The sequence below is a fragment of the Dermochelys coriacea genome, chromosome 4 (assembly GCF_009764565.3).
Source record: "Dermochelys coriacea isolate rDerCor1 chromosome 4, rDerCor1.pri.v4, whole genome shotgun sequence".
NCBI classification, from domain to species: Eukaryota; Metazoa; Chordata; order Testudines; family Dermochelyidae; genus Dermochelys; species Dermochelys coriacea.
In genome coordinates, this window is record NC_050071.1 from 21,839,197 (window position 1) to 21,852,262 (window position 13,066).

Below are 13,066 nucleotides of genomic sequence, written 5' to 3' on the forward strand. Positions count from 1 at the left end.
TTTATTAATTAAGTAACAGAGCATTTATGCACAGAGTCCTACAGCCAAATGTGAATCTAATGCAAATCTCTCCTTGGGCTTGATTGTGCCATTTTGCCTCAAATCAATGGGTGGTGTGGAGCCCCAGGTTGGTGTGCTGCCTTAGGGATGCATTCAGTCTCCTTGAGATCCTAGTCACAGAGGCTGCATGTCTGCTGCTATACTGCAGATTCATATACCCCTGCATGGCTGGCCAGCTCCACAGCCTGGGGTGAAGGGGGTTAGTGTCATGGATCTGCCTCCTCTTTGCAACCTCTCAGCCACTTGGCACCCATAGAGGGGAAGCAACCCTCTGTGTATTCATGTAAGTGTCATCATCACATTTCTGCACCTGGATCACTTCGGCATAAAGTCCCTGTGCTAAATGCTCAGATGCCCATGAGCCACATACATTCAGAGAGCACAGCAAAGGAAGAGTTACCTCAGGAGGCATTTCGTAAGCCTCATTATCTGGGTCCACTGGCATATCTGTATTATCCATCATTCCTTCCTGCGAGATTCCTTCTTCATTCTAATGTTTAAAACAGGAGAGAAAAGCAACAGGCGGTCATGGGTTTCTTTACGATTCACCTTGAAAAATATGTCTATATCAGTATTATTTTTCCCATTAAGGGGAGAGTAGTTGGTTAGTGAAAGCAAAGGGCCATATCATCCCCTCTGCTGCTTGACAACAGGAGAACGAAAGCTGTGGAAATCCCAAAACAGTGGATCCCAGACTGTCAGAGACTGGGGAAGAGGAGCCAGTGCAGCATCACCCTTCCATGTTAGCATCCCTTTATGAATACTGTTCAGCTTGTGGGGATATTTTGGCTAGGGGACCTGGACAGTTGGTGGTGGAGCTCTAGGTGGCATCATTTCCAGGCAGCCCCATGGAGTGACCTTAGAAAATCCCCATGGGAATTAATGTTGTCCTTGTAATTCATGTCTACAAATTCTGTGCCCTCTATCCAGGCTTGGTAGTAAGTACAGAGCAGTCCAGGACCCAATGGCAGCACATCTTATTAAAGAGTCATGATGCCAAGTTAAAGGTGGCATTGACTCTCCAAACATATGACCATGGCACACATAAGCACTGACTCTGTGGGTGCTTTGGGGCTCAAGCACCTATTGAAAAAAATATAGGGGGTACTCAGCACCTGCAGCTCCGGATTACTTGTTTGTGGGCCCTGGAGCTCAGGCCATGCCCCCAGTCCACCCATGCTCTGCCCCAAGGCCCCAACCCCGCTCAACCTCTTCTCCACGAGGCTCTGCCCATGCTCTACTTCTTCCCCGAGGCCTTGCCCATGCCCTAGCCCCACTTGGAATCTTCCCCCCAAAGCCCTACCTCCCACTAGCATCAGTGGGAGCGGGTGGAGAGGCGCACTCATCAGCAAAGACAAAAAGTCAGCACCTGTGATGGCAGATACCACAAGAACTGCTGAATTCCCCTGTATTGCTGGAGGGTTGCAACTTCACCCCTGCCTTCCCCAATACTCCTCCACCTGCAGGAATGTGTCCAGAAACCCCTCACCTCATATCAGTGTCAGCTTCTGGAGTTACCCTGAGAAACTTTCCAGTACCCTGGGGACTTACCTAGCTCAAAATCAGCAAGTAAATTAGGCTGTTTTGAGGATTATACTGGAAGGGCCCAATCCTGGAAACACTTATGCCTACGAGTAACTTTAGTCAATCGAGTAGTCCCATCGACTTCCGGGTAACTATTCATGTGCTTCAACATTTGCAGGATTGGGCCACTAGAGTAGGGGAGGCTTTAGGATAAAAATAAGGCAAATGGCTATTCCAATACGATTATCGCCATATTTGGGGTCGGGAAGGAATTTTCCTCCAGGGCAGATTGGAAGAGGTCCTGGGGTTTTTTCACCTTCCTCTGCAGTGTGGGGCATGGGTCACTTGCTAGAGGATTCTCTGCACTTTGAAGTCTTTAACCCATGATTTGAGGACTTCAATAGCTCAGACATAGGTGAGAGGTTTATTGCAGGAGTGGGTGGATTAGATTCTGTGGTCTGCATCGTGCAGGAGGTCAGACTAGATATCATAATGGTCCCTTCTGACCTTAGTGTCTATGATTCTATTATAGTATAGACTGATGAACCAGTTCTATTTACATGAGCATCACTTAATAACAGTTCTAACATGTTCACAGTATGTGCAAACATAGAAGCAATCTGGTCAGAAGGAAGACATATCAAAATGCACAGCATTGTGGGTTTTTTTCAATTTTAGAATTTGGAACAAAATTAAGGATACTATGGGCCAGATTCTAATACTCTTATGCATATTAATAGAATCTTACTCCATGAATAGTTCCATTAGAATTAGTAGAACATAAGAACGGCCATACTGGGTCAGACCAAAGGTCTATCTAGCCCAGTATCCCGTCTTCTGACAGCGGCCAATGCCAGGTGCTTCAGAGGGAATGAACAGAACAGGTAATCATCAAGTGGTCCATCCCCTATGGTCCATTCCCAACTTCTGGCAAATAGAGGTTAGGGACACCATCCCTGCCATCCTGGCTAATACCCATTGATGGGCCTATCCTCCATGAATGTATCTAGTTCATTTTTGAACCCTGTTAGTCTTGGCCTTCACAACATCCTCTGGCAGAGAGTTCCACAGGTTGACTTTGTGTTGTCTGAAGAAATACTTCCTTTTATTTGTTTTAAATCTACTGCCTATTAATTTCATTTGGTGACCCCTAGTTCTTGTGTTATGAGAAGGGGTAAACAACACTTCCTTATGTATTTTCTCTACACCAGTCATGATTTTCTAGACCTCTGTCATATCCCCCTTTAATCATCTCTTCTCCAAGCTGAAAAATCCCAGTCTTATTAATCTCTCCTCTCATGGATGCAACTCAATCTCAAAGGCGTTGGATTCTAACCCTATAATTGAAAATATTATTTAGTATCTACAATAAATTAAAAGAGAGTGAATGTTCTCAGGAATGCATATTCCATATGGGCCAAATCCCATAGTTCTTGTTCAGGCAAAATTCCAAATGAAGACCGATAAGAGTTTTGCCTGAGCAAGGACTGTAGAAATTGGTCCTAAATTGAAAGATGCATAACACTGAGGTTGATATGAAGAGCCATATCCTGGCTGGTGTAAAAATGACATAATTCTTGTTAAATCAATGCAGCTATGTTGATTTACACTTGTTGATAAACCTGAAATAGATATAAAATCAGTTCACATAGACTTTAGAGGAAATTGACTTAAAAGTATTTTCAGTCAATAATTTCTAGACTTGCAGTATGGAGTTTAATGTAAAAATAAAACCCCATGGACCAATCTCAAGGGACAATTACTGATAGCCTAGGATTTTTATGACAGCCATGCTAAAGCCAATGCAGGCTGCAGATAAAATGTGGAAAACCAATTATATTTAAAACCAAAACACACATCTTCCCAAGCTCATACAGATTAGAGACTAACGGGCCCTGAAATGCTGCCTCTAACGTATAAAAAGGGTGGCACTATATCCCGGTATCCTATCATCATGGTTCATCTCTCTCTCAATGTCTTTTGATAGAGATCTTAACTCTAAATTAGCATTGGGTACCAGGAAGGTGGCACGAATACTCCGAGATCTGGATTCTGAGAATTCCCCCTACCCCCACACCCACATTTGTCACAGCTGCTTGGAACAGATGCATAAAGAGAACTGAAACTAGGCATAGGACTTTAAACTTCATTGTCAGCAAAGATGAGTCTAACTGGGGCATGGTAACCCAAACACCAGTAGTGAACCCAATGGGGTTTAAAGAATGTTACCTGGGAATTTTTTAAAGCGTAACATGAAAAATGTAACATTCTGGTGCATCTTAAGAATGCAACACAGAAGTTTCAAATAATCTATTACTCAATTCATAATTAATTTTCTTCCTATAATTATTTGAAATAAAGGAACACAGTATCAAAGTGCTGCAGTGCTGCATGGGGTTTAGCAGCACACGCTATTGTGATTTAAGGGAGTCACGTATCTAAAACTCCACACAACACTTCCAAATGACACACATTTTACAATAGATTTCTTAACACATTTCATTGTCATACAAACTTTAGCAGCATGTATCCTTAAAATGAAACTCTGTGGCTCTTCTTTGTTCTCTTAACTTTAATTTCTCTTCCTCTTTGCACCATATTCTCACATCACTGGCTACAAGCTCAAGGGAACAGATCTCCTGCGCTCAGCATGGAGCCCTGTGTTGCAAGAACAGCATGACCAAGGCCCCCACTTTCATACCCTCTGTGTGTAAGTTGTTATTTTCATTATTATTAATCCTGTTTACTACCCTAGTAACTAAGGACCAACCAAGAATGGGGCAATGTACAAACAGATTAGCAGACAGTCCCTGTTTCAAAGGCCTTACGCTCAAAGGCTTTGTCTAAGCTCTTCTGCTGACAAAAATCTTCCACCCCACCACGAGCAGCAGCAGCAGCTTTGTTGGCAGGAGAGCACTTTTCTTTGGTAAAACTTTTGTCATTCAGGTGTGTGTGTATGTGTGTGTTTTTATTCATAGCCCTGAACAGCAAAGGTTTTGCTGATGAAGTTCCTGTGTAGACAAAGCCTAAATAGACAAGACAGACACAGGATGGAGAAAGAAAGAAAACAGAGAGAGTGAACTCTGTCATGGAAGCAAATGCACGTCAATTCCATGATATATATATATTTGGTGAGGGGTTTAGCTAAGAGGGGATAAGCTAAACGGAAAGAAAAGTGAAGGAAGAAACAACACTGAAGGGAAAAAGGGTGGGCAGGACAGGGGAGAAGAGGGTAAGAGGAGCCGATATTATGGGAAGCTGAGGTGAAGAGACTATGAAGGCAGCACAGGACAGAAAAAGACCAGTCAAAACTGTAGACAGTTCTCTGAACGTCCGAAGTTCCCTGCGTTGGTTGCTTCTGATCCTACCAGCTGGAGTTTCTGGCTAGTTTCTCCCCCAAGGCCAAATGGCACAGCTGACAGACGGCACCACCCTCATCCCAGCTTCCCCAGACTGTGAGTGTGGCAGGGGGGTCTCCCTGCACAGTTTGTTGTCCTCTCCTTCCAGTTACTAAGCAGCCATCTCCATCAATTATGCCAATTAGAAAAATTGTGCCAGAGACAAATTGCCCATCCCAGTTATAAAATATTCTGTCTGAAGGTGTATGCCCCTTTCAGGACTTTTGTGATCAGCCCCCCTGCTCCTACCAGCTGTTTGCAGCACAACAGATGTAGGTCAATCCTGGGCACTTCTCATTGTTCCACACAGATCTCTAAACTGAAGAGAGAGTTTCTAGTGCTTCATCCGTGTTGCTCTCTGCAACAGCACTATATAGGGACTCCAACTGATGTGTGCAACCATGTGTATTAGAGCCACTGCACCACAATCCTAGAAGCTGTTACTGGACATTTACAAACCATATTATTGGTATCTTTATTTAGCCTGGCATTTTCAAAAGTGACTAATGATTTTGGGTTCCCAACCTGACACCTGATTTTCAAAGCATTGTTCTGAAAAATTGGGCCCCTTTCAGGTGTCAGACAGGGCACCCAAAGACGGAGGCCCCCAAAATCACGCACCACTTTGAAAATTTAGACTAACTTTTAAACCTTTTTAAAGGTCTTTTAATTATTGTTGCTTTTCTGAGCAGGGCTATGCCCCAGCCCACAGCTACCCTGAGGGCAGAGCTGCCACTGACTGCTCCCCAGCAAGTGGCCTACATTGAATTTGATTGAAGCAGCTCAAAGTGTGTTCTTGCAATGAATAATTTAAAAGATGTTATTTAACGCCTCATCCAGCACTTTAGTATTTAGGGCCTATATTTTCCAACTACTGCACTTTTATTCAGAGTCAGAAAATTCATTTCTGCCTTCCCTATCATTAAGGAACAGATTTTGCTAGTAATCCATCTGCCAAGTAAAATTGTGCCTGAAATTGTGCTTGAGGCTGCACAAGAAAGAAGGCATGCAGGCTAAAGTTATCTGTAACAGGACAACAGAAGGCAATTTAAACTGCCAACACCATTAATAAAGATGAAGTGAATGGTTTGCCAAAAGAGTTTTAAGAAGGGTTTCACAGCTCATGAGTAGCTTGTCTGCTAAGTATCTTTATCACAGACCTGAAATGCCCATCTGGATTATGATGCACAGAATGTTTAAAAAGAGACCAAATTTCCCGCCAGCCCAGTGGGAAATTCTTTCAGAGGAAGGAAAATTCCTTTATAGCTCCAAGCCCAGGAAACCGAGCACAAAGCGGCATTCAGAACAACATTAATGCCTCATAGACTCAGACTTTAAGGCCAGACGAGACCATCTAATCTGCACATTGAAGGCCACAGAACCTCTCCCACCCAATTCTCTAATTTGACACACAACCTCTGGCTGGGTTACTGAAGTCCTGTAATCATGATTTAAAGACTCCAAGTTACTCTACTTTAAACCTCGCACTCTTTTTAATTTTCTTTTACAGAAGCAAAAACATACCCACGATACCACACAAATGAAAGAGCTGGCTGCCTGGGAAAGAGTTATCATATTGTCCGCTTGTAACCATACCACACGTATCCATTTTGAGGTTAAAGTTGAACAGAACTGGCATTTAGTTAAAACGCTAATGGTGCTCCCCCAAGGTCACATTTCTAATTGGTTACATTGAAACACTGCTCTACGGGTTACCACACCTATCTTTTAATGACAGCCTCGCTGACCAAGCCATCTCTTCCCTCTGCAATTAAGATTTTAAAAGAGAAAACAATAGCCCTGAAAACATTACAATAATGAGAGGCATGTCCAGGATCATTATTTATTTTAGTGTAATAATATAAATAAATGCACCAGTTTTACTAGGAGCGTAAAATCATTTCCCTACTATCTGCATGATGAAGCTAATACTTTAGCATCCCCAATCATTTATCAAAGGGAATCGCTTCTGATATTTCAGTTCTCTTAGAAACTTCCTCACACAACATTTTCCAATAAAAATCAACATTCTTCTATTTTGAACACACACACAAAGTTGAATCCTTAGGGAAACCTTTGCATCACAAGCCTTAAAAAGCTCACATACGTGGGTTCTTGAAGACAATCTATTTTTAATACAAAAGCTTGCTCTTTTGCACAGAACCAATTTTTTAAAATTAGGGTATTTTACAGAAAAGTAAAGCTGTGATAAGCATGCTGTTAAAGGCAGAGCACGAGGACTCAGTCTTGTCCTGTAGCACCAGCTCTAAGTAACCAGAAATATGAGCTAACCTTGGCTTTTCTACAAGGCTACAATGTTAACAACATTGGGTGAAAAGGCATTGCCTCCTTCAAGTCTCTGTGGTCTAAAACATGAGGGGGAGGCATAGAGTCCTAACCTAGGCATGAGGCAGAATGTAAAGTACCCACACAGACAGTTCATGGCTACTGCTAAATCTTCCAGATTGTAGTAGTGGCTGTAGTAAGATGAGGCCCTGAAACATAAACCCTTGGTATCAGAAGCCCGGTATGAGACCTAAGGCCAGAGCTAAAGTAATGGTCAAGACTTCGCTGACATAAAGCAAAGTTAAGCTGTGAGCCAGAGGCAGGCCCTGCTCATAGAAGCTGGCAAGGAAAGGGCTGATGTTGCATAAAGATATGCTGTTCCACAAACGTATATCTAAAGTGTATTAGATACCAGAGCCATATACAAATGGTACAAGAACATTCTTATACCGTCCACATAGATAACAAGGATGGGCAAAAGGCTAGTATAATGCATAGAGTTGTTTTGTTCGAACCAACATGTACAAGGTGAGAGGTGGCACCTTGCTGCGTAGAAGGGTGGTGCATTGTTGTGTAGAGGGGTTGCACCTCAATACGTCAGGAGTGTTATGCAACTTGTTTGTACCTGTGTATAAGAATGCATCCCTGGGGCAGTGTCTTTGTCCAGCCTAGGGGCCAGTGGAAAGTCCCACCATTGACTGAGCTGAGTCCATTGTCAGGGAGCACATAGGGACTAGCAACAAACCGTATATAAGTTATATGAATTGGGGAGTTAGAGATAGTGTTTCTGTTCAACAATAAACCTGGCTGAAGTGCCTTTGTACCTTACTAGAGTCTGTGGTCATTGGGGGTTCTCTTGGGGTCTGCTGTGTTAACAATCTGCGCAGAGCTGGGGCAGCACACAGAGGGAACATGCATGCAGCCAACTGTTATCATCATCGAACAAGAGCAGAGCACCACACAGGTGGCATCTGACAATGGCCATGATGGGATATTGCCCTTCCTCCTGCCTTGGTGGAATCTGTGGCTAGTGGATCTGCTCAGTTCAAAGACTCACAGGTCTTGCTCCAACCAGCCTGCCTACATGCCCAGTTACATACCGCTGTGTATGGGATTGCTACTGCGCATGGTTCTGCAGTGCAAAGGAAGCTGCATAATATTCCTTTTTGGGGTTCTCTGCTTTCTGGCCCCCTCACACAGCAGAATGGTGGTCATTCCATTTAATTTTATCACTTCGACAATCATGCAGGTGAGTGGGCAGGGAGTCATAATTTCACCCTGCAACAATGTAATACAATATATTTACATATCACTGATTCCAACTACATTCTACATCCAGTAATAGTTGCAATTGAATTTGACTACAGCTGAGAAAATCCAGATAAAAGTTTCCCAAAGTCCCCAGTAGCATTATCATTACGAAGTCCACCTTGTTTTCTAGGGATGGGCAAAAAGTCTGGTACCCCCTATATAACATTGTGGGGGGGGGGAAATCTGGCAAACTGGAAGTTCCCAGTGACCACCATTTTCACAAAGTATTGGTCAACCCAGTAAAGTGAATCTAAAAGTCCTGTTAAAATCTAATAACTATAGGAATGAAGTTCTCACTCACCTCCTATCACCGTGAAGAAGCAAATGAACGTGCTTAATGTTTACTTTCTATTGAAAGATTTTACAGTCTTTACTAGAAAGAAAATTTTGCTTTTACCGTAGCTTTTAATATTATGTAATAATAATAATAATAAATAATCATCATCATCGTTCTAGTGTTTTCCTGGTGAAAAGAAAGTGATTTTATTTATACTCGGCTACCAATGGAAAATAGAAGGAGCAATCTGCTTGTCCTGTCATGTTTATTACAGCACCACATGGGTAGCTGGTCAGCTTAATAAACACATTCAGACGTCTCAGTGGAATGCAACTGCGCTGAGTGAAAGTTATTTCAGTCAGAAATAAGTTACCTCATCTCTACTCATTAACAAAAGCAGCTTACAAAATAAATGAGTTAAATTTGTAATATCAGTAACTACAGCAGCTCCCCCAAAGTTACAATTTACTAACTCTTCCAATCCTGACGCATGTTTCTTCCCATTAAGAATGATGAAAAAGTACTGTAATCACACATATTCAGATTGTGAATATGTGCGATTACCGTACCGGCTTCTATTTACAAGGTAATAGTTGTATTCTGATGCTGAAGTCTTTATTAGCCAGGATGTATTTATTAGTGAGAGAGCAAAGGGCAATGTCAAAGTTATTTTTATACCTGACACATTTAATGCTTATGAGCCATTCATGAAAAATATCTGAGACATTTATGCTGACATTTTTTGGAAGATTATTTTATTGTAAAAGTGCCTGTAGTCCCCTGTCAGAGAGGGGGTCCCATTGTACGAGGCACTGTACTATACGTAAGAAAAAAAAAGACTGCCGCTGCCCCTAAAGGTTTTACAATCTAAATATAAAACAAGGGACAACAGATAAATCACAACAAACAGATGTTATTGTTATTTACATGTTTTGATTGTTTGTTCTTTTAGTTCAGATTGAATAGAGTATCTGATTAGTATCTCCTATGTTCTCCACTCTGCACTGGAAGGATATAGCTTTGATAATTGAATAGTCTTTTCCAGGCTAGAGTCTGATCTCAGTTACAATAGCAGAAAGTGATGCATAATTCTGCTGAGCTCAATGAACTGAGTCTGGATTTACGCCAGTGTGGTCTTTGTATGAGAGTCTTTTTACACCTCTTCTGTTGCTCCCCCCTACAGTTTGGAATAGGCCAAATGGCAGGTATTTTGAAAATATAAATGAGGATATATTTCGTCTTTCGTCTGAGGATAACCCAGTGCCCGTGCCCTACTTCAAATTAAACAAGGCAAACACTGTAATACGTCAGGCAGTAATAGTATTGAAAGTATCAACTACTCTGCAGTACTTAGGGATAGAAAAATGGTTTTCATTATAAACCCATTTTAGTCAATTGAGTTTTCAGAAATAAAGTAAAAGTATTCTCAAGAAGTTTACAGTATTATAGGTTTGTTTGCAAGTGTTGCTCCCTCATTCCTTGGTTATGAACAAGTATCTAGGTTTAAATGTCAGAATAAGTGATTATATTCCCTCATCTCTGCTCTTTTGAGCACACATGGCCCCTGGTACATAATGAGCCATCAGATGGAAAATTCCAGTATTTCCAGATTCATTTTTTTCCCAAATCAGGATGAAGAGTTATAATAGCCAAATTTTTCACAGGAAGGAAAGTTCCTAAAGATTCCAATTCAGATAATTTTGTTCCAACAGTCCTTAAATCAAAATGTTTAATTTTATCTTGGTTCAGCGTTAATCTGGGTTCCCCCAAAATGCAGTGGTGCCTCATGGAAGGTGTAGTCCGGGTGCCCTCATGCCTCCATTCTGCTTTACGGATCGTGCTCCCCAGGATGACTATATCTTCCATGATGTACTGTGGTAATGTGACTCCTATGATCCACTGTGTCAATTCAGCCAGAGGGGAGACTATCGTGCGTCATGGGATATGTACTCGAATCAGGGTTCTGTTCCATAGAAAAGGGGGCACAAGACAGCCAAACAACAACTATCATGGGCTCCCTCAGCAACTCAAGCAGACAGAGATTAATATTGAATTGACCCAGAAGAAAACAAAACATTTCAACAAACTAAAGTGTTTCAATTTGGGTCAACCCAACCCAAAATGGAAAATTTCTACAAAACTGAAATTTTCCCAGGGAATATTTTGATTTTGCAGAAGCTGCATTTTCCATTAAAAAAAAATTTAAATGGAAAATTGCCAACCAGCTATAACTTATAATCTAATATAAGATTTATCACAGGGTCAGGGAAATATTTGTGAGAGCTCTTTGTTAAAATACAAGCAGCACATCAATAGTTAATTACTCCCGCCAGGTTCCCCTTTATTCTAATTGTGACAGCTAATTATAAAAAGTTCTTCCTGCCCCTCCACTTGTAGGTACCTGATGCGGTCAGAGTCAAAGAGATCAACAAAGACTTTCAATATCAAACTGTCAGAGTAAAAGGAAAGCAAGACCCAGAGGTACCCAAGCTAGGATAACAGCATAATCAACACAGTGAGAAGATCAATTTAGCCACTGAAAGGTCTTCCAAGGGAATTGTTACAGCTTGACCTTCACCAGCAAGAGCCTTCTGTTTTAAGCCCATTTAAGATTAGCATTTAGATCTGCCTCTACAGAGTCTAAGAGGAACAAATGATGGCTCATAATTAGATTAGCTAGAACAATCCTTCTCCCGTCTGTTATTAACCACAACAGTATACCCAAATGGGACCATGAGGGCCAGATTCTACACCTTGCACACAAAACGGCCTTTCAGGCAGCGCAGTCATGATGCTGCAGGGAGAACGGTGCAAAAAGAATGGTGCTGCCTCAGGACATCCCACCCCTCCTTCCACAGCTCCCAGGAGCATAAAGGGTTGTACGCATGCCGTCTGCTTAGGATAATGCTGTATGTGTACTCTCCTCCGTGTTTGTCTATGTGGAGGAAGGGAAGGGGTCATAGCCCTGCATGTACCCTACCTGCGGATATCATGTTGACAAGTATGGTATAAGATGTGCACCCCCCATATGCACTAGGAGAATGCAATCCTTGTACTCTCCTGGGTGCCAGATTGTGATTGTGCCTAGTCTTGATCAAGTAGCTCAAAAGGAAAGATTCCTTGCACCTTGCACCATGCAGAGTATGGCATTGAATGGCTGGGTAAGCTAGGTTCCTACTAGCATAGTATAGTGTTTTCCCTCTGCTCTAGTGGAAGTACCTGAATTACTGCCTTTAAGAAAGATAATTCAACTCTTTGGGGTGGGGTTGGAGCATTTCTGTATTTCATTTACTGGGACCCCTTGTACATCCAAAAATAACTAAAGTTTGCAGGTTGTCCCGATCTCAGTGATAACCGTCAAGAGTTCTTTTGTCTGTTTATTTTTAAAGAGCCATGTGTTCATGCTTGGCTGTAACAGGTAGGTCTGCAAAAATGGGCACATAGTTATTGTGCCTGCAAGCCCCACATGGTGCATCATGGAATATGCCTCCCGTCAGGGAGCCTTATCCATACAGAAGAAACGGGGCACATGGGATAGAAACTGTGACTGTAGCTGTTGCGCCACAGCGAAAAATACGTCCCAAAGTGTTTCCAACCCAACTCAATAAAAATTGTGAGGGGATGCAAGGAAATGATTTGTTTGTTAGGCAGTGAGATATGTGCTCAGAAAATATAAAATTAGACTAAGCATTCATACCCGTTCAATCATTTAAAACACAGGACAGATACATGGGTAAGGCCAGATATTTTCTGATTAAAGGAAAAGTACTGGCCTACCACATTTGAGAGACAAAAGATTTTTTTTGTCTGATTTCATGGCATGAACCTCATTTAAAGCTAATCTACAACAGTTTAACTGAAATTGAGCAAGAGTAACCTTCCCCATTACCATGCAATACAAGAAATTATCACAGGGTTCTATCTATAGGGTTTATAATATGCAGTTGAAAAGTAGAGTGGAAGAGAGTATGTAGTTCACACACACACACACACAGTACTAGAAAATTGAGGCTAATAACCACACTTCTTTCTCCTACAAGTCACATTCACAGTTGACCTGATCCATACTGACAAGCTGTCTAGAGCAATATAGTAGCTTCAGTTTTGAAGCTTTCACTGTTGCTGCTGCAGAGCCCTTTTGTAGTTTACATGTTTACACTGATATTCAGGGCTGGGGCTGGAGGACAAGAGTACCAGGATCAGGTTACCC

General features: G+C 41.9%; 1 protein-coding gene across 1 annotated transcript in view; it reads right to left on the reverse strand.

The window, feature by feature from the left end:
- The window catches only part of SNCA (synuclein alpha), a 101,420-nt gene that overhangs the window by 2,212 nt on the left and 86,142 nt on the right, over positions 1 to 13,066 (reverse strand). Inside the window, exon 5 of the mRNA XM_038399591.2 lies at positions 461 to 550. Coding sequence (XP_038255519.1) covers positions 461 to 550 — 90 coding nt within the window. The remainder of the gene's footprint in view (positions 1 to 460; positions 551 to 13,066) is intronic.